Source organism: Hypanus sabinus, unplaced genomic scaffold (assembly GCF_030144855.1).
Source record: "Hypanus sabinus isolate sHypSab1 unplaced genomic scaffold, sHypSab1.hap1 scaffold_149, whole genome shotgun sequence".
NCBI classification, from domain to species: domain Eukaryota; kingdom Metazoa; phylum Chordata; class Chondrichthyes; order Myliobatiformes; family Dasyatidae; genus Hypanus; species Hypanus sabinus.
The window spans coordinates 109,305-131,787 of NW_026779564.1; the positions used below are offsets into that span (position 1 = coordinate 109,305).

Below are 22,483 nucleotides of genomic sequence, written 5' to 3' on the forward strand. Positions count from 1 at the left end.
CTCTGTGGTGTGGATTTACCGACATTCACCACCCTCGGAGTGGAGTCATTTCCCCTCATCTCAGTCCCGACATTTTCACTGCCATCATATTTGACCTACTAAAATGAACCACTTCACACTTCCCAGGGCTGAACTCCATCTGCCACTTCTCAGCCCTGTTCTGCATTCTATCAATGTCCCGCTGTAAAGTCTGACAGCCCTCCACACTATCCACAAAACATCCAACCTTTGTGTCATCAGCAAACTTACCAACCCATCCATCCTCATCCAGGTCATTTATAAAAAAAACACAAAGAGTAAGGGTCCCAGAACAGATCCCTGAGGCACTCCACTGGTCACCGGCCTCCATGCAGAGTATGACCCATCTACAACCACTCTATGCTTTTAGTGGGCATGCCCGTTCTGGATCCACAAAGCAATGTCCCCTTGGATCCCATGCCTCCTTACTTACTCAATAAGCCTTACATGGGTTACCTTATCAAATGCCTTGCAGAAATCCATATACACTACATCTACTGCTCTTTCTTCATCGATGTGTTTAGTCACATCATCAAAAAATTCAATCGGGCTCGTAAGGCACGACCTGTCCTTCACAAAGTCATGCTGACTATTACTAATCATATTATACCTCTCCAAATGTTCATATCCATAGCGACTTATCCAACTTGATGCTTTCCAAAAGCTGCAGCACATTCTCTTTCTTAATATCTACATGCTCAAGCTTTTCAGTCTGCTGCAAGTCATCAGTACAATCACTAAGATCCTTTTCCATAGTGAATACTGAAGTAAAGTATTCATTAAGTATCTCTGCTATTTCCTACGGTTCAATACACACTTTCCCACTGTCACACGATATTTCAGAGTGAAAGGTGAACTATTTTTGGGGAATCTGAAGGGGGATTCATCACTCAGAGGTTGGTGAGAGTGTGGAATGTGCTGCCAGTGGAAGTGGTGGATGTGGGTTGAAGTTAGACACTAAAGAGAAATTTGGGTAAGGACATGGATGGGAAGTGTATGCAGGTTGTTGGCATTAATAACAAAAACGGGTCGGTATTGACTAGAAGGGCCGAAAGGCCTCTTTCAGTGCTGCTGGGCTCTGCATCTCTAATAATATTCTGATTTGTAATTTCCACAGTCATGTGCTTTGCTGCTAATTACCGAATGGGTGTAGAGGCTGCCCAGTGACTGTTCCTGTGATCAAAGTCACTGAGACGTCTCATCACTGAGCAGATAATGTCTTCTCCATTCCCTTTCACTCAGTCCATCACTCAACACCTTCCATGTTCACAGGAAATCACAGAACTCACAGAGAAGGAAACCGTGACAGAGGATTCCCTGCTTTTCCTCAGACCTGGTGATGGGGAAAGGCTCCCAGTCCCAGAGAGTGATGTGGGAATCAGGAATGATTTGGCAAAGTTGGACAAAATGCTGAAAAGATTTCTGCAGCTCGGTATGGTAAAACAATGCACCGAACTGAAAATAACATTGAAATATTGCTGACATAACAAAGAACGTCAACAAAATCCCGCTCCCCATACTAATACGGGTTATACACACCAAAGAACAAACTGCCGGAGGAACTCAATGGGTCGGACAGCATCTGTGGAGGGAAATGGACCGTCAACATTTCGGGCCGAGACCCTCCCTCTGGACTGAGAGTGGACGGGAAATAGTCAGAGAAAAGAGGTGAGGGCTGGGGATGGGGCAAGAGCTGGGGAGTGAGAGGTGGATCCAGGTGGGGGGGAGGTGGAAGGTGGAAATAGTGACAAGGGTGGGACGTCAGTAGTTGGGGCAACACAGGGCTGCAGAAAGTTTAAATTAATTCCATAGAGGATGAACAAAAAGGTTAGAGAGTATTTGTTATAGAGAGTGCAATGAAGATACACCTAACTGATCCCTGGAGTGGTGGGGTCATAACTTGAAGAAAGATCAAATGTGATAACTCTAAGTGTCATTTAGAGAATCGAGGACTGAGAGGTGAACACATTGAAATGCAGAACATCATTACCGGTTGAACCAGGGACCCCAGTCTCTGAAAAAGGGGATGGGAATCGAGCCCGTGACTCTGTGACCTGGAGGTGGAGGGAAAGGGATCGGGGTAGATATGGTGTGGAAAAGTAGACATGTATCTGGTGTAAATATGGAATAATGTGGGTAATGCGGCGTATGGGTCGGGCAGCGTGTGAGCGGCGAGGAGCAGAGTCATCGGTTCAGGAGGGAGTCCCTCCACCCGTCACCTGATCCCGTTTCCTGTTCACGTTTTTCTGCAGATCTGCAGCATCTGCGGGTCACAGCTCTACGTGTCCGTGCAGCTTCATCTTTTACCCGTTCAGTCAAGTCAGTGAGATCCGGATCTGTCACATCCTCTCGTTGTGGGTGGACAGTGTTTTTTTTTTTCCCTGCAATATTTTCTGCATGTTTCATACACAGTTTCGACGTGCTGAAGTGCTGCCAATGTTTCTGGGTGTATGACCCATTTATGTGAGAATTTAGCCATTTGTATTTATCTGAGTTTCTCAGAAATGTGTAAAGTTTAATTCAGCTTCACTTCAGAATTTCCAAAGCAACAACCCAGTCAGTCAAATAGTTCCACAGAATTAAAAGTTTATTAGATTTTTATTTTTTCTATTTTTGAACTATATATATATATATATTCTTATTTTAAATCACAATTGTTAAAATCTTTTGTTAAGAATTAGGTTCTACTGCTACCACAGAGACAATAAATTTCATGGCACATTTCCCCTTTCATGAGTTATATTTCATGGGTTGAAATTCCCCTTGGGGATGAATAAAGTATCTATCTATCTATCTATCTATCTATCTATCTATCTATCTAACTATCTATCTATCTATCTATCTATCTATCTATCTATCTATCTATCTATCTATCTATCTATATGCCGGTGCTATTAAACCTAATTCTGATATTGATATGGGAGACCCACCACCGGTCACCTGATCCCTGTTACTGCAGATCGTAATGTGAGATTGAAGCATTTTCCATATATTTGCATTCCACAGAAATGACAACAGTTCAGTTTCTTTCTGAGGTTCCAGAGCAGAAGCTCAGTCTGTCTAATATTTCCACAGAATTAAAATGGGGAAATTTGTTTATCATCATCACGTACTGAGCTACAGTGAAAATCTTGCCTGATGTACCATCCACACAGATCGATACATTACGACGGTACATTGAGCTGATATACAACAAAAAAATAACTGTAACGAAGCATTATGGCTGCAGAGAAAGTGCAGTGCAGATAGACATATGGTGCAGGGTCACGCTGAGTTACATTGTGAAGTCGGGTCCATTTTATCATTCATTTGGCATAACTGCAGACAGGAAGCCATCCTTCAGCTTGGCGTTACGCACTTTAAGGCTTTTGTATCTCTCCGCCAATGTGGGAGCGGGTTTACAGCAAAAATGTCCAGGTTCTGAGGGTCTTTGAGTACATGGCCTGCTTTCCCGAGGCAGGGGAAGTGTAGGAAGAGTCCATGGAGGGGAGGCTTGTTTCTCTGATCTTCTCTGCTCTCCAAAGTTCTCTGCAGTTCCTTGCAGTCATGGGCAGAGCAGTAGCCATACGAAGGCGTGAAGTATCGACAAGGAGCTCAGAGACCTCGGCCTTCACCTTGCCTTGTGTCGCTGGATCCTGGACTTGCTGTTAGGTCGCCGCAGGTGGTAAGAGTGGGCTCCATCTCCTCTGCCTCTCTGACCCTCAGCACACATAACCCAGAGGTTTGTCTCTTTGGCCCCCTCCTTTACTCTCTGTGCACCCATGACTTGTGTTGCCACCCACAGCTCCAATCTGCTGATTAAATTTGCTGACAGCACTACATTGATTAGCCTAATCTCAAAAAATAACTTTCAATCGATCAAATACCTCCTGACAAGGCTCGGTCCAAACAAACTTTTCAACCTTCTTTAGGAGATTAGTCAGAGGAAGAGCGATAGCAGCAAAGTTCTTCCAGAACTTACGATAATATCCATCCATTCCCAGAAACCTTCTAACAGCCTTCTTAGCAGTCAGAATAGGAACTTGAGAAATTGCCTGGTCTTTTGCCTGAACAGGAGCCAACTTGCTTTGACCTACAACATAGCCAAGACAGGTCACAGTGGCATGGCCATATTCACTCTTAGCTAAGTTAACTGTAAGGCTGGCCTGGGAAAGCCTGTCAAACAGCTTTTCTACTGCAGATATATGCTCTTCCCAAGTGTCACTCCCTGTGACTAAGTCATCAATATAGGCATCTGTGTGTTCTAATCTCGAATTACAGAATCAATCATTCTCTGGAATGTTCCTGGAGCATTTTTCTTTCCAAAAGGTAAAACATTGTATTCATTCAACCCAGATGGTGCCACAAATGCAGAAATATCTCTACCTCTGTCCATCAATGGAACACACCAGTACCCTTTCAACAGATCAATCTTTGTAAGATATTAGCTATTCCAACCTTATCGATGCAATCATCTATCCTAGGGATAGGATAGGCATCTGTTTTTGTTACTGCATTTGCCTTCCTATAATCAGTGCAAAATCTAACACTGCCATCAGGTTTGGGCACAATAAAGCAGGGTGAGCTCCAATCTGATGCTGAAGGACTAATAATACCATTTTTCAGCATATATTCAATTCCTTGCTCAGCCTATTTACACCTTTCATGTTCATGCAATATGGGTGTTGTTTAATCGGTTTAGCTTGACCATTATCTATGCCATGTACTGCGATTGTGGTTGTTTGGGAACATCGGGAAAAAAATCTTTCAACTTCAGAATTAATTCCGTCAGCTGTTGTTGTTGCTTTGGCTGCAGATCAGTCAACTTGTTATCAATGTTTTCTGGAACAACCAAGTTCATTAGTCTATCTGGGACCATGTTTGGCTTGTGAAAAGTCTCAGACGAGTCAATTGTTTCATTCTCAGGGTTACCAGATTCATATGTTTTGACAACAACACTCACAGATGATGCCTGCTTCTCAAAATAAGGTTTTATTATATTTATATGTACCACCTGTGTTAGTTTACGTTGATCAGGTGTTTTAATAACATAATTCACATCAATAAGTTGAGAGACTATTTGAAATGGTTCATTGAATTTCACCTGTAGTGGATTCATCAACATTGGAGATAAGGTAAGCACATTATCCCCCACCTGGTATTTTCTTTCGCAAGCCCGCTTATCAAACCAACACTTCATTTTTTTTTGAGAAATCCTTCAGTTTTGTCTTTCTAGAATACAGGCTTCGTGCAGTGTATTTCTGAACTTTAAAACATAGTCTAACAGGTTAACATGTACATCCCCATCAATCCACCGTTCCTTTAACAAGGTCAAAGGTCCCCTCACTCTGCGACCAAATACAAATTCAAATGGACTAAAGCCCAGTTAATCCTGTACCAACTCTTACTGCAAACAAAACCAAATACATTCCTTCATCCCAGTCTTTTCCATTTTCATCATGGTATGTCTTAATCAGTGTTTTGAGGGCAGAAAGAAATCTTTCCAAAGCCCCTTGTGAATCCAGATGGAATGCAGTTGATGTAATTTGTTTCGTTCCCAGTTCATAAACTACCTGCTGGAATAATCCAGATGTAAAATTACTTCCTTGATCAGACTGGATTTCTTCAGGCAAACCAGATAAAGTAAAAAACTTGGTAACAGCCTTTGCCACAGTTTTAGCTTTAATATTTCTGAGAGCTATTGCCTCTGGGAATCTGGATGTATACCCTACTGGCACTTTCTTAATCTCATCATCTTTTTTTTTAAACTTTTTTTATTGCATTTTTAAATGATTACAAAGTATGAAAAAACAATGTATATAACCCATACCCCCTCCCCTTAACCCCTCCCACCTAACTGCCCTATAGAAAAAAAAAAGAAAGAAAGAAAGAAAGAAAGAAAGCCTGGTTATTGGAAGATCTCCACATGCTCCATGGAATTCGTAATAATTTTAATATGTATATTTATTTCTTTCCCCTAATAACCAATTGTTTCATCTTCAAAGCATCTATATATTTAATCCTGTCTTTTGTAAATAAGGGCTCCAAATTTTCAAAAATGTTTCATATTTATCTCTTAAATTATAAGTAATTTTTTCTAATGGAATACAACCATAGATTTCTTTCTTCCAAGAATCTTAATCTCATCATCTGAGAGAGCTGTTTCTTTTAAAGCTTCAAACTCAGGGTCTCGGTTCTGTTCTACTATAATCTCCTAGACAGGGATAAATCTTTCTCATCAGACTTACGACCTGAATCCTGATGAAACAATGAAGGCAGAAAAGTCCCTGACGAGTCATCATAACCTGAATCCGGATTTTGGCTATCATGGGTATCAGAATCATGCTGCACAGAACTCTCTGCATTGGCAGACTTTTTAGCCATACTTTGAGTTCCTGCGTAGGAAGGATAAATGTTAAAATCCATCTGTGGGTCATCAGTGGTTGGCTTAGTAGTGAACTGCACTGCAGGAACTACTTTACCATCTGCCAGGTCATTCCCTAACAGCAAAGTAACATCTTCCACCGGTAAACTGGAGCACAATCCTATCTCAACAGGTCCTGAAACCTATCCTGATTATAAAGTTACCTTGTGCAACGGCATGGAAACCACACCGCCCCCAAAGCCTTGAATAAGATTTAACCCACCAGTGTTAGACTCATCACCAAACTTTAGAACACTGTCTAATGTAAGTGACTGAGAAGCCCCAGTATCTCGAAGAATTTTCACTGGTACTGGGGTTGATTCTTCATTTACTAATACAAACCCATCTGACATAAAATGATCGAACACCTTCTTAACTCAGTCAGACCTCTCAGTCCTTAACTGAGCCTCAACAGAATATTCAGAACCCTGTGGGTTTATAGGTGCTTCAACATACCGAACACAGACATTTGGGACTGCCACCTTTTCCATTTTCTTCTTCAGGACAGAACAATTAGCCATCACATGACCAGCTTTCTTACAAGATCAGAATATTTCACCTTCAACTGTTTCCCTTCATCCTTACTCTTGTCACTAGCCCCGGCTTTAATTTCTGTTTTACCCTGGTGACCCTGCTACTCTTTTGGAAGCTCTTATTCAGGGTAAACTTAACCTTATGAGTTAAAACAAACTCATCTGCTAATCCAGCAGACTCCTGCAAAGTGGCAGCATCCTTTTCATCTAAATATCTCTTTATGTCATCATAGACGCACTTTTTGAATTCTTCAATTAAAACCAACTCTTTCTATCTGTAAAAATCATCATTTATATTTTTATATGTGCACCAGCGGTCAAAACACACAAACTTCTCAGAAGCAAATTCCATGTAAGTCTGTTTCATAGATTTCCTCCAATTTCCAAGCCTTTGTAAGCTTCTGGAACCAACACATAAGCTTTGAGCACAGCCTGTTTCACAATGACATAATCAGCTGCATTTTCAATTGATAGGGCAGAAAAATTATACTTTGTAACTAAAGAGTCCAGCTTCCTTTCGGCCTCTTTTGACTTTCAGCCACTTTCTCAAAAGGCTGGAAGTATTTACCCACGTCAGTCTCATCAAATGGAAGGACCAATTTAACTTCCTGGCTGGCAATAAATGGTACAACCAACTCTTTGAGACAGCAACTTCTTTCTTGAGCCTTAACTTATCTGTCAGAACCTGCCTCTGTCTTTTTCCTTCTTCCCTCTGTTTGTCTTTCCTCAGCTACAAAACACCTTTTTTTCTGCTTCCTCCCTCTGTTTGTCTACCTCTCTAGCATCAAACCCCCTCTGTCTCTTTTTCTTCAGCCTCTAATCTAAGTACATCAGTCCTCAATTGTTCTGGTTGTAACTGGATCTCCTCTTTACTCACAGGAAACCTCTTTAACACTTCCTTATCAAATACCTTCATAGATATATAGTGCTCAACTATTTTCCTCTGAATTTCTGGCTTTCTCATAGTCCCCTGTGGCATCTGCAATTCGCAGCCGCACCATCAGCCGGGCCTATTAAAGAGTCCTGTAGCCGACCGTCCTCCTGATAACCTGGGAAACGACTCAGTGGCTGCATGACACCAGCCTATGTAGATGGGGCTGGATAATTGGATTCTGCTACAGCCAGAGGGGTGTTCTCTGGAGCTACGTCATTTATGGCATATCTTTTAAAGGAGGGGAATGTTTTCTGTCCCATGCAATTTACTATTGAATGGCCAGCATCCAATATAAGCCCACAGCCAGGAGCTGAGTGGTGTCTCTAGGTCTGAGGAGTATTTCGCTGCATTGTTGTAACCCAGTTTTGTTCTGTTTAGCTGATTCAAGTTTAGACTCTAGAACAGTTCTGTTGAGTTTATAAACATTTTGGGTAATAAAACCCCTATTTTTTTCACCTTTACCTGCTCTCCCAGTTTTATGCTTACCCTGCTCCTTCACACCCCCTTACCTCATTGAGGTTCAGTAGTCAACAATTCATTCTTTTTAGCTTTTCCTAATGCCTCAGGGGTTGGTGCTTCCAGAATTATATAAATATTCATTGCTGCTGATTTCCACACACAAATAAATTAAAAGGGATCACCCCAATCAACTCGATAATTAATCGATCAATATTTCCCCAAGTTTGTTCATATCCCGGACGCAGGATGCAATTTTGTTATGAACCGTAACGCTTTAGAAACAAACCAGCAGCAATAGACTACACCTGGAGTCTGGTTTTGATGTTAAAACCACTATCTTTATTAATAACTACTTATAATATTGTAACTTAAACAAGATAAACAGAAGTTAACAGTGTTATGTGAATAAATGTGTGTAAATATAACTCCCAAACTACTGAGCTCGGGGGAAACAAGGCTTGGAGTCTTGAGATAGTAAAGTATGAAAGCTCCGTTCATCCACGGAATAGGTGATGAGGGAGATATTTGTAATCCGGGGTAAATGTCAAGAGAAGGCAATTATGTCGAATTCCACAGGTTCCATGGTGGTAAAACGAGAGAATAATCGCTGTAGATTTTATCCATCGTCATTCCAAATCCAAATACGAATTATCACAAAAAGCAAATTGTCACAAGGGGTATCGTCACCACACCCAGGCAAGGGTTAACACATCAGTGGTCTTCACATGATACCCCAAATCAGATCCACTCCTATGGATCAAACGAGGTGACCACCACACGTTCGATGTACGATGAATCGATAACTAACCCACCCTTGTGGGCATAGGAAAGTTCCAAAGATTGACCCTTGGCCTCTAGTTCCCTGATTTCGATCCTTCCATTTTTCCTCCTTCGTCTCCGTCTGACTCTGAGTGTCTGTGTCCTCAGTTAAAACTAAACAAGTTGTGAGCAATGTAAACAAGCTGCAAGTCAGACTGATTCACCTTCTTAATCTGTCTCTCTCTTAAAATGACAGTCCACAGCAAACAAAACCCAGGGATTCATAACAACAGCCACTCTCCATTGTGAACTGACTGGTGTGCCAGTAATTGGGATGACTGAGTGAATCCTCTCCCACAGACTGAGCACGTGAACGGCTTCTACCCAGTGTGAACTCGCTGATGATTCTGTAGTTTGGATGACTGGGTGAATCCTTTCCCACAGACTGAGCACGCGAACGGCTTCTCCACAGTGTGAACTCTCTGATGTACCTTCAGTTTTGTTGAGCAAGTGAATCTCTTCCCACAGACTGAGCAGGTGAATGGGCTCTCCCCAGTGTGAACTCGCTGATGTACCAGTAGGTTGGATGATTGAGTGAATCCCTTCCCACAGTCTAAGCAGGTGTACGGCTTCTCCCCAGTGTGAACTCTCTGATGTACCTTCAGTTTAGATGAGCAAGTGAATCTCATCCCGCAGTCTGAGCAGGTGAACGGCCTCTCCCCAGTGTGAACTCGCTGATGAATCTGCAGTATGGATGAATGAGTGAATCCTTTCCCACATTCTGAGCAGGTAAATGGCTTCTCCACAGTGTGAACTCGCTGGTGTCTCTGTAGGTGGGGTAACAGTGTAAATCCCTTCCCACATTCTGAGCAGGTGAATGGCTTCTCTCCAGTGTGACTTCGCAGATGTCTCTGTAGGTGGGATGACAGTGTGAATCCTTTCCCACAGACTGAGCAGGTGAACGGCTTCTCCCCAGTGTGAACTCGCTGATGTACCAGTAGGTTGGATGACTGAGTGAATCCCTTCCCACAGACTGAGCAGGTGAATGGCCTCTCCCCAGTGTGAACTCGCTGATGTACCAGTAGGTCAGATGACTCACTGAATCTCTTCCCACAGACCGAGCAAGTGAACGGCTTCTCCCCAGTGTGAACTCGATGGTGTCTCTGAAGGTGGGACGACAGCGTGAATCCCTTCCCACAGTCTGAGCAGGTGAATGGCTTCTCCCCTGTGTGAACTCGCCGGTGACTCTGTAGGTTGGATGATTGACTGAATCCCTTCCCACATTCTGAGCAGGTGAATGGCTTCTCCCCAGTGTGAACTCGCTGATGAATCTGTCGTGTGGATGACTGTGTGAATCCCTTCCCACAGTCTGAGCAGGTGAATGGCCGCTTCCCGGTATGAACTTGCTGGTGTGCCATTTGGTCAGATGACCGAGAGAATCCCTTCCCTGAAATTCAGCAGATGACCAGCCTCGGCCCAGTGTGATCGGACTGGTCTGTCCGCAGGTGGGATGCCCGACAGAACCCTTTCTCACACACAGAACAGATGAATAGCCCTGCCCAGTGGGAACTTGCTGATGCACCTTCAACTGAGATAACCGAGTGAAACCATTCCCACAGTCTGAGCAGGAAGGATGGTCGATTGAATCCCTTGCTCCACTTCTTAAATATCCAGACAGAGACAGCAAAATTGCCGTGCCGTATCTGAGATTCGTGGAGACAAATTCCTTCTCGTTTTTAACCTGTAAAAAGATTTACATAATCCATCAATTGGTTTAGGACAACACCTGAGATGAAATTACTTGAGGTGCCGAGGTTTGATCTCGTATCACACTGTTACAGTGATGTTAAACCCAAGTTGGACAGAGAAATCATCTCCTGACTGTGCACAGTGCTGGTATCTGGTATGACCATCAATTCTCTGATGCTCTTCCTGTCTCTATAAGAATGGGGCATTTCTGCCATCTCGAATTTGTGCCTTGGCTCAGTTTGACTCTCTCCAATGCTCGTATTCCCTATTCCTGCTGAGCAGCACGGGTGCCTGGCCCCACAGTATCTGAAACGCAAATAGTCTTTCTTGACGTGCTGCTGGGAATTCTTTTATGTATTATTAACTTAAAGTGCCACCGTTTTAACGCCATATAAAAAATTCCTGCTGAGATGAATGGTTGGTCCACACAGCTGTTACAAGTTCATAGAGTACATATTAGAATTATCTCAGGATCCTGTCACAGTCGTAGAAAAATACAAAACAGAAACAGGCCCTATGGGCCATCGAGTTTGTGTTGAACCATTTAAACTGCCCACTCCCATACCCCTGCCATCCAGGTACCTATTACAAACCTCTTAAATGTTGAAATCGAGCTCACATACACCTAAAAAAGGCTCTAAGCATAAACAAGGAAATTATACAAACAACATTTCCAGAAAAGTTGGGATATTTTCCAAAATGCAATAAAAACAGAAATCTCTGATATGTTAATTCACATTTACCCTTATTTTACTGACAAAAGTACAAAGAAAAGATTTGAAATAGTTTTACTGAACAACTTAATTGTATTTTGTAATTACACAAATGTAGAATTTGATGGCTGCAACACAAACACACTCAACAAAAGTTGGGACAGAGGCATGATTACCATTGTGTTACATTACCCTTTCCTTTTAATAACATTTTTGAATCGTTTTTGAACTGAGGATACTAATTGTAGTAGATTTGCAATTGGAAATTTTATCCAATCTTGCTTGATGTAAGACTTCAGCTGCTCAACAGTCCGTGGTCTCCGTTGTCTGATTCTCCTCTTCAAGATGCGCCATATGTTTTCAACAGGAGATAGATCTGGACTGGCAGCAGGCCAGTTAAGCACACGCACTCTGTGTCTGCAAAGCCCCGCTGTTGTAGCCCGTGCGGAATGTGGTCTGGCATTGTCCTGCTGAAATAAGCATGGACGTCCCGGGAAAAGACGTCGCCCTGATGGCAACATATGTCTCTCTAAAATCCTAATATATGCCTCAGAGTCAGTGTTACCTTCACATACATGAAACTCACCCATGCCGTGGGCACTGATGCACCCCCATACCATCACAGATGCTGGCTTTTGTACCTTTCACTGATAACAATCAGAATGGTCGTTTTCACCTTTGGCATGGAGAACTCAATGCCCGTTTTTTTCTTAAAACTAGCTGAAATGTGGACTCATCTGACCACAGTTCCACAGTCTTTCAGTCCATCTGAGATGAGCTCAGGCCCAGAGAACTTGCTGGCGTTTCTGCATAGAGTTGATGTATGGCTTCCTCCTTGAGTAATACAGTTTCAAGTTGAATTTCTGGATGGAGCGACAGACTGCATTAAGTGACAATGGTTTTCCGAAGTACTCCCAAGGCCAGATGGCTATAATTGTCACAATAGCATGACTGTTTCTTAGGCAGTGCCGCCTGAGGGCTTGAAGATCACGTGCATTCAACAGTGGTTTCCGACCTTGCCCTTCACGCACTGAGATGTCTCTGAATTCTCTGAATCTTTTCACAATATTATGTACTGTAGATATTGAAAGACCTAAATTCTCTCATGAATTTTGGCACAAAGGGGTGAGCCACGACCCATCCTTGCTTGCAAAGACTGAGCCTTTGATGGACGCTACTTTTATACCCAGTCATGATAACTCACCTGCTACCAATTAGCCTGCTTCATGTGGAGTCTTCCAAACCGGTGTTACTTGAATATTCTGTGCACTTTTCAATCTTATTTTAACTCTGTCCCAACTTTTGTTGAGTGTGTTGCAGCCATCAAATTCTAAATTTGTGTATATTTACAAAATACAATTAAGTTGGTCAGTAAAACTATTGAAAATCTTTTCTTTGTACTTTTGTCAGTTAAATAAAGGTTCACGTGAATTAACATATCACAGATTTTTGTTTTTATTGCATTTTAGAAAATATCCCAACTTTTTTGGAAATGGAGTTTGTACACTGCTTTGAGGATTTGTTGGAAGTATACAGAATTATAAGGGTATAGATAGAGGTATTTGCAAGCAGCATTTTCCACTGATGTTGGGTGGGCTGACAAGCAGAGGTCATGGGTAAGTGACTTCACCATTTATACATTACAGGCCCTTCGGCCTACAATGCTGTGCCACATATTACTTACTTTTGAAATTACCTAGAGTTTCCCATAGTCCTCTATTTTTCTGCGCACCATGTACCAGAAGCCTCTTAAAAGACACGATTGCATCCGGCTTCATCACAGTCGCCGGCAGCCCATTCCAGACACTCATCACTCTGCGTAAAGAAACTCACCCCTCGTGGTGATATCACGTGCCAGGACGTGACTGGACAGAGTTCTGAGAATGCGCAGAAATGAAGAATGATCGAGAAGCATGGCAGTGTAAAACGTGGTTTTGTTGCTGTTAAATAAAAGGTCAATTCTTCCCTAATATAGTTTGTTATGAGTAACCCACGGTCCGTATAAAGAACACAACACCCCTGACATCTCCTTCGTACCTGCTTTCAAGCACCTTAAAACTGTGCCCTCTCCACGGGTTTTCTCTTGTTTGTGATTGGAGGTAGAACAAAGAAGATTTTCTCAACTGGTGATGTAAAAGATTTTGTTCCCTTTCTCCGAGTTCCTAATCCTTGCATTTAAATAGCTGGATCTCAGCTCTGTTTGAGAGATCCATCGGTTCCCATTCCCTCAGCAACCGGAAGCTTCCCAGGGCCTGTGTACGGATCATGGGGCTGAGAGAAGGGGAAGACAGCAGGACTGTCCCGGGATTGCGGGTCACGGTGTCCGGCATCAGAGCAATTGTTCCACACTCGGTGTTTAAGATAGCCGCCCGTAGATTCATTCTGACCTTGAACGCTCCTGCTGAGTCCTTTTGTGTACTGCGCGCATGCGATCTAAATACGTCAACAACCTTGACGCCTGCGCATTTGATTGGTGGTTCAGAGGCAGAGAAATTTTAAACGCACGGTTTTATGGGTAATCACGGTGCCATAAAAAGTTCCTGCAAGCACCGGTTTTATGTCCACACCTCAGGGTTTTTTCTGTGTAGAAAACTCAGCAGCTCTTTTAACGTAGAAAGCGGCTCCCAAAAACAATATCAACAGGCATTCTGTTTATCTAATGCCGAAGTACAACCCTCTTACAAATGAAGATATAAAACACAAACGATTCTGCAGTTGCTAGAAATACAGACACACACACACAAACACACAATGCTGGAGGAACGGTGCAGTTCAGGCAGCAACTAAGCAGCGGAGTACACAGTCTAGGCATGCTGAAGGGGCTCGGCCTAAACGTTGTCTATTTATTCCTCTCCACATTTTCTGCCTGATCTGTTGATTTCCTCCAGTATTTTGCAGAAATTAACCACTTTTTTTTCAATCAAGCAGTTTCCAAATGTGTCTGATCTTTCATTTGTAGCCACATCCTGCAGGTTCGGTTTGTCTTCTTCCTCCTCCTTGTAAACTCCAGGCCCCATCTCTTTCTGGAGCCCCAAATCCCTGACTGGCAACTTGGTTTCTGACTCTGCTCCATTCACTCGCTAGTCTGCTGTCAGACTTCAGATGTTCATTGTAACAACCCAGCAGTTCGAAGCGAAGACCTTTGAAATTAGTGAGAGTGACCTAAAACGTTGAAAAGGGCGGGTAAGAAGGAGTTTAACCAACTTCGTCCTGAGCCCTGAACAACGTCACAACCACAGTGAGCTCATCGTCTTGTTCAGCCGGAGAAAATCATGCAGGAAATTCATGCAGGTGTATAAGATGATGAGAGGCATTGGTCGTGTGGATAGTCAGAGGCTTTTTCCCAGGGCATAAACGGCTAACACGAGGGGGAATAGGTTTAAGCTGCTTGGAGGTAGGTACAGGGGAGGCGTCAGAGCCAAGTTTTTTTTTAAACAGAGAATGATGTCTGTGTGGAATGCACCGCCAGCGTCGGTAGAGGCGGATAAAATAGGATCTTTTAAGAGACGCTTAGATAGGTACATGTAGCTTAGGAAATAGGTGGCTATGCGGTAGGGTAATTCTAGACAGTTAAGAGACTAAGTTACATGGTCGGTACGATATTGTGGGCCAAAGCATCAGTAATATGTTGTAGATTTCAATGTTTCTGTGAAATTCAAGGGAAATCTCCTATCCCACGGAGTAAGAGACAACGGATGTGTGACTGTCAGTTCGTATCATCCATATGTGTGGATTTGCTGGAGTATCCTGTGGTATCTCTTTTGTCGGCCCTTACCTGGAATCGGGGTGTTCTGTGGTAACCACTTGAAGACGATATTCCTGTCACTGTCACCTGGTGATATTTCTAAGTGTATTTCGTAACGAATCGACGGATAAGATCTTCGGCGACTGTTATTTCGTTCACCCAGCGTGGAATGTGTGTGGAATTCTTCGTAATTGCCTTCTCTCTACATTCCCTTTCTTAGTAACTACGCAATATAAATGCAGATATACCAAACAGGTTATCAATGATTGTGTGTGTGTGTGTGTGTGTAAATAGGAAAGCCAAGCTTCTTCACGCCTCGGGGTAAATGGATACCGTCTTACGGTGATGAGTGAAGTTCGGTTCAGTTCGTGGGATTGAGTCGGGTAGTGATGGAGAGAGAGAGAGGGAGAGTTTTGAGTCTTCAGGTAAGCTGACGCCGTCGATAGTCCCTTCGTCCTCCGAAATCCTTTGGAAGTCACCGACTGTGACACTACAAACGATACCGTTCTTCTGTGGTGGAGTTATTAACCCAGGCGAGGGATGGACACACGAATAACTCCCCACCGGTCACAGCCTTTTCACACTGAGAGAGCCACTGATCGATGCTCCGGATCGATCTTCCAAAGCCCAACTTTTTCTGTGGACACAACAAAGCTCATTCAGTGTCCAAAACCATGTGTCTGGAGGTCTGTCAGCGGACCTCCTACTTATCTCACCGCGCTGAGCCCCAGCTGTCCATCAAACAGTTCCTCCCTTCTCTCTCTGTAAGAACACAGAAGCTGACAGTGTCCTTGTAAAAGTGTCAACAAGCTTGCAGAGAAACCATAACATCGTCTCCGAGCAGTCTTCCTCTCTAACTCTCTGTCTCTCTCTCTCTCTCACTCTCTGTCCACCTTCCCTCCCTCACTCTCTCTGTGTCCGGTGTTGAACATCTCCCTCTCTCTTTTCAAAAACACAGTTCATAGGGGTAATTCAGGACCCCGTCACTATACTAATGAAGAGAGTGGTTTTAACATCGAAACCAGACTCCGTTAGTGATCTATTGCTGCTGGTATGTAACAATTGCAACAACCCAGCTGTCTGAGGCACAATCCTTTAAAATTGGTGAAAATGACACAAAACGTTGAAAAGAGCGGGGAAGAAGGAGTTTAACCAACTTCGTCCGGAGCCCTGAACAACGTCACAACCACAGTGAGCTCATCGTCTTGTTCAGCCCGGAGAAAATCATGCAGGAAATTCATGCAGGTGTATAAGATGATGAGAGGCATTGGTCGTGTGGATAGTCAGAGGCTTATTCCCAGGGCTGAAACGGCTAACACGAGGGCGAATAGGTTTAAGCTGCTTGGAAGTAGGTACAGAGGACATGTCAGAGCTAAGTTTTTTAAACAAAGAGTGGCGCGCGTGTGTGTGTGTAGTTTAAGGCTACCATCGGCAGAACAGACTCCTCCAATGCTCAGTGACCAGGGTTCAGTCCTGGGTGCGATGAGCAGCCTCAAGAACTGCAGAATCTGACAGTAACAGTCCCTCATGGACCTGCAGCTGCCTTCAGTCACCGTGATGGTTAAACATTTAACACGGAGCTGATTTGAACTTCCTCCATGATGTGAAGTTGCTGGTATGATGTGAAGTTGCTGGTGTTGCAGCAGCTGGGATGATTGAGTAAAACTCTTTGCTCACTCCGGACAGAAATGTGGCCTCTATTTATTGTGAACTCACCGGAGCATCACAAGGTGGATTAACTGAATGAGTCTCTTCACACACACGGAGCAGGTGAACGGCCGCTTCCCAGAGCGAAGCTGTTGGTGTATCTGCGATGCCCGACTGAATCCCTTCCAAAATGAGAGCCAGTGAATGACGTCACAGTGCTATAACGTCATGGCGATGTATCCAATCAGATCACGGACATGGACACGTGATCGGGCTCTCCTTGTAGCGAGTGAGGCGCTGTCTTCTCCAACATCTCCGCCTCCACATTCAAGGACCGGAGGCATTCAAGCGATGGTGACCTGACAGATACAGCAGACTAACGTGTTTGTGAGTCCCATAGACAATTCCTTTGCCTTTTCTACACTGTTAAAAGCTTACAAAGCACGTTGGAGGGTGAAGGACAACATTTCAACTCAGGTAATTTTACTCTCCATGGTGCCTTCTGAAAAAAACTGTCACAGCTCAGAACAAGTTGGAGGAACAAGACTTCATCTTCTAACAGGCTACAGTTCCGGCATCAGGCAGAACATCAAACTCTCCGCTTCCCTCTCTGTATCAAAATGGATCATTCCTCCCCTTCATCAGTCTGTGACTTGGCTCAGTCTGTCTGTCTCCTTCGCATTCTGAGCATGCGCCACACCCCTACTGAGATCATATTTTATTTACACGGCTGTGACTAGAGACTTTCTGATTATTATGTCCCTCCTGGTATTTGACGGTTGTAAACTCCGAGTCAGCAATGGTATTGACCCTCAGGAGTAGGTGATTAGGCTTTTTCGTTGGAGATCGATAAACTGCCGGTAGTGTGTGTCTGGATGAGTGGGTCATTTTCAGACTGGAAGGAGGTAGCGTTTCGAGTACCCCAGAGATCAGTCCCTGACCACAGTTGTTCACAGTTTAATGTCCTGGCGGAGGCAGCGAGATGTGAGATGCCCCAGTCTGCTGGTGACGCAGAAAGAGTGGAGTTGAGGGAGGGGAGGCTATTCACATGCAATTTCGCAGCTTTGCAATCAGTACATAGTGCACTGTGGGGCTGCAGTGGCGGTTTCCAATCTGCTAATTAGATTTGCTGACCACAGTACATTGATCCGCCGGATACCAAATAATAACGAGGCAGCGTATAGAGAAGAAGTCATCACCCCGACATAGTGGTGTCAAGAAAACAACCTCTCCCTCATTGTAACGAAAACAAAGGAGCTGGTTGTGGATTACAGGAGGAATGGAGACAGGGAACAAATTCAACATTTCCAAGTCTGTTATTGACACAAATGCACATTTTAGTATTGATCATGACACAATGTATTTTAAATATCGTTAATGACATAAAACATATTTACAGATTGTTACGGACAGAGAATCGTATAACTTCTGTTCCGCGTATTTTCTGAATGTACTTGCCTGTGATGCTGCTACAAGTCAGTGTTTCTCTGTCCCTGTACCTTCCCGTACTTGAGCACTTGGCAATAAATTCAACAGGACCTGAGAAATCTCAGTGAGATTTGATTAGTGATGATCATCTTGGCAACTCGGTAGGTCGAATGTATGCGACAGTACACTGTTAAGTGCAAAACTCTGAACAGTGTCGATGATCAGAGGGATCTTAGACTCCAAGTTCATCGCTCCCTGAAAGAGTCTGCACAGATTGATCGGGTGGATAAGAAGGCAAATGACATGGTTGTCTATATTAGTTGAAAAATTGAGTTCAAAAGTCGGGAAGGTCTAGAGGGAGAGATTCCCGAATAGATCGCCTCTATGTCTCTGTAGCATACAGCTCCCTGCGATGGCAACCTGAATGTGGCAAATGCCGTCCTCGAACCATCACCTTGTGTGGATGGAATTTGCCCCTCGGCACTGTGAGGCGTCGTGGCATCAGCGCCGGACTCCGGAGCGAAGGGTCCCGAGTTCAAGGCCAGCCGGCTCCCTTGCACGCTTTCCATCCGTGCTGGGTTGAGCGTCGAGCTGGCAACTCGACCCCGTAAAAATAAAACTGGAGAATGCCACAGAAACGCCATGAGCAATCACCAGAAAGATCGGTGCAAAAGCTTGTCATGACGGCGCCCGAAGACTCCACCAGGAGTTAAGGACATTCTTCTTCTTCTACTCTGAGCTGGGATCCAGGCACTGGCGCTGTGAGAGGAAAGCCGTCTCCGAGCGTTCTTGGAAGCCTGGAGGGAAAGACAGGGTTAATTGTTTTTATGTCGGGAGTACACAGAGACTGAACGGTTTGATAGATTAAGAGCAAAAGTATTGCAAGGGAGAAAGTTGGTCCTCTGGAAGACCAACGTGGCAATCCATGTTTGGAAACAAAGCAGAGAGGGAGATCCTCATTTTCTTTCATCTCTGTTTCCTCAGCAAATGGGATACAAAGTCAATGGAAGTGTGGAAAAGCAGCATTAACATCGTGGACCCCGTACACACTAAAGCAGAGGAGGTGGTTCCCATCCTGAGGCAGATTAGGGTGGATAAATCTCCAGGGTATGGCCAGGTGCTCCCTCAGACCCTGTGGGAGGCAAGAGCAGAAATTGTAGGGGCCCCAGCAGAGATAATTAAGTCATCTTTAGTGATGGGGGTGGTAATAGAGGATCGGCGAATAACCAAAGTTGCTTTGCTCCTTCACATAGGACAGAGATATCTAGAGCACATTACAGGCTCTTTGGCCCACAGTCCTGTGCCGACCATTTAACCTACACTAGAAACTGCCTAGAATTTCCCTAGTGCACAGCCCTCTATTTTTCTATGCTCCATGTACCTATCCAAGAGGTTGTTAAAAGACCCCATTGTATCTGCTTTGTCAACCACTGCTGGCTTACATTCCACGCACCGACCACTATCTGTGTAAAAAAAAACCTTACCCCTGACATTGCCTCGGTATCTATTTCCAAGCACCTTAAAACTATGCCCCCCTCGTGTTAACCATTTCAGCCCTGGGAAAAAAAACCTCTGGTTATCCACACGATCAATGCCCCTCATCATCATATGCACCTAAAAAAGGCTCCAAACATACACAAAGAAATTAAACATTGGACGGACGACTTGTTAGAAGTATAGAATACCATGAGAGTATAGATAGGGCAAATGCAAGCAAGAGCTGAGTGATCAATATATCCCAAAGAAGTGAAAACATTGAGGACACAACAGTGGCTGGAATGAGAAGCCAGAGCCAACATAAAAGTCAAACAGAGGGCAAACAAAAGAGCAAAAACTATTCAGAAGCTTTTAGAACCTAACAGAAGATGACAACAAAAAAGTCAGATGAGCTCAGTGTGTGGAATTGTGATTTGTAGTCATTAATGGATCTCAGTAGCACCCAACAGTCTGAGGCTTTTAGAGGAACAAAATATCCGGGGCTTCAATTTCTCTTGAAAATCAAGGTTCCCTGGACCAGTTACCTTTCAACTTTTACTTTGGCAGGCACATGCAAGCTCTATATCCTCAAAATTTCACTTCTGAAGGCCTCCCACTTACAAATACTCCGTTGCCAGGAAACAGCCTGTCCCAAACCACACTTGTCAGATCCTTTCTGATACCATCAAAATTGACTGTTCTCCAATTTAGAATCTCAACCCGTGGTCCAGACCTCTCTTTTTCCATCTTTACTTTGAATCTCATGGTATGATGTTTACTAAATTCTGTCAGCAGCCCTGGATCATTTCCTAACAGCTTATTGCACACTTCTACGTCGGGAATTCTACGTAGTAAGGGCACATTTGACAAACTTTACTCCATCTAATCCTTTTACAGTATGGGTGTCCCAGTCAATATATGGAAAGTTAAAATCACTTACTGAATTATCCTTTGTTCCTTGGCATGGTCTGTGATCTCTCTACAAATTTGTTCCTCTAAATTCCTCAGACTGTTGGGTGTAAACAAGTCCCAATAATGGCTACAATATCACAATCCCCTGTCCTGAGCTCATCTGGCTTTCTTACGAGGCTTCTTGCATTGTGATATACACAGCTCAGCACATTCATCGCCCCATGCTCAACCATTTGATTGCTGACTCTGCCAGCAATTATTCTGACTGGTGTCAAGAAAACAAACTCTCCCGCACTGTCACCAAAACAAAGGAGCTGATTGTGGATGACAGGAGGAATGGAGACAGGCTGATATCATTGGATCTGGGGTTGATACTGACATCAATGGATCTGGGGTTGAGAAGGTGAACAGCTTTAAGTTCCTCAGCATAAACATCACCAGGCATCTCAGATTGTCTGTACATACCGGCTGTGTTGTGAAAAGAGCACAGCAGCACCTCTTCCACCTCAGATGGCTGAAGAAGTTCCGGATGGGGCGAAATCCTAGGAATTTTCTACAGGGAAACAATTGAGAGCATCCTGACTGGCTGCATCACTGCCTGGTATGGGAACTGTACTTCCCTTAATCACAGGAACCTGCAGAGAGTGGTGTGGACAGCCCAGTGCATCCGTAGTTCTGAGCTTTCTGCCATTCAATACATTTACACAGACACGTGTGTAAAAAGGGCCCAAAGGATATTGGGAGCCAAGTTCACCACAACCACAAACTGTTCGTGCTGCTACCATCCAGGAAACGGTATCACAGCAAAAGGACCAACAGGCCCTGGGACGTCATCTTCCACCAGGCCATCAGACTGATTAATTCATGCTGATACAATTGCATTTCGATGTTATATTGACTGTCCTATGTACAAACTATCTATTATAAATTACTATAAATTACACATTGCAGATTTAGAATGAGATGTAATGTAGTTTTCTCCCTCTCATGTTTATGAAGTATTTATGTAATAAAGTCAATTCAATTCGATTCACCCTCTCCACTATCTGTTCTGTCAGTCTGGCTCGCATTCCCCCTACAACTTATTTTAATCATATCGCCCCCCCCCCCCACACCACGCTACATTTAGCAAGCCTAAGATATTAGTCGCCTTTTGTTCTGTCCCCCTAACTAACGAATCCCCTATCACCCCTTTGATTTTCCTCTGCCAGTTAATTCTCCCCACAACACTTTCTAAAGTGGTCTACCTGTTGTTGTGGGGGATGGCCACAAGATTATTCAATGATGACCATTTAACCGCATTCCCCTTCCTGACTCTCACACAGTTTCCTGTGCCCTGCACCTTAGGTGCAACTCACCTCACTTCATGTCACATCCATCACCACATCCAACTGCCGGATGGTGTGGAATTCATCTACCTCAAGGTCCAACACCTTAAAGTGCAGGGTTACAAGCTGCAGCTGAATGCACATCTTGTCTGTGAAGGCATCAGGGACACTGGATGTCTCCCCTCCTTCCCTCTAATATCTCCTCTAATTTGGAATAACCAGTGTGCACATAAATCTTGTACTGTGCATTTTGTTGCCAGTGACAATATGTGCACAGTGAGTTTTATACAGAGAGGTGTTCATCTTATGAGCTAGCAAATCACTGTCAATAGGAACTTTGATCTCCTCTGGGTTCAGTCCAGTTCATCTGCACTCTCAC

The 22,483-nt window shown here is 43.8% G+C and overlaps 1 protein-coding gene across 1 annotated transcript; it reads right to left on the reverse strand.

Moving 5' to 3' along the window:
• Positions 1–8,534: 8,534 nt before the first annotated feature.
• On the reverse strand, positions 8,535–17,454 carry LOC132387041 (uncharacterized). Its single transcript, XM_059959417.1, has 3 exons — positions 17,448–17,454; positions 13,956–14,026; positions 8,535–10,847 (listed from the first exon to the last, which is right to left on the reverse strand). Exons 1-3 carry the CDS (start codon positions 17,452–17,454, stop codon positions 9,792–9,794), a joined length of 1,134 nt encoding a protein of 377 aa, XP_059815400.1. The 3' UTR covers positions 8,535–9,791.
• Between the last annotated feature and the right edge of the window lie 5,029 nt (positions 17,455–22,483).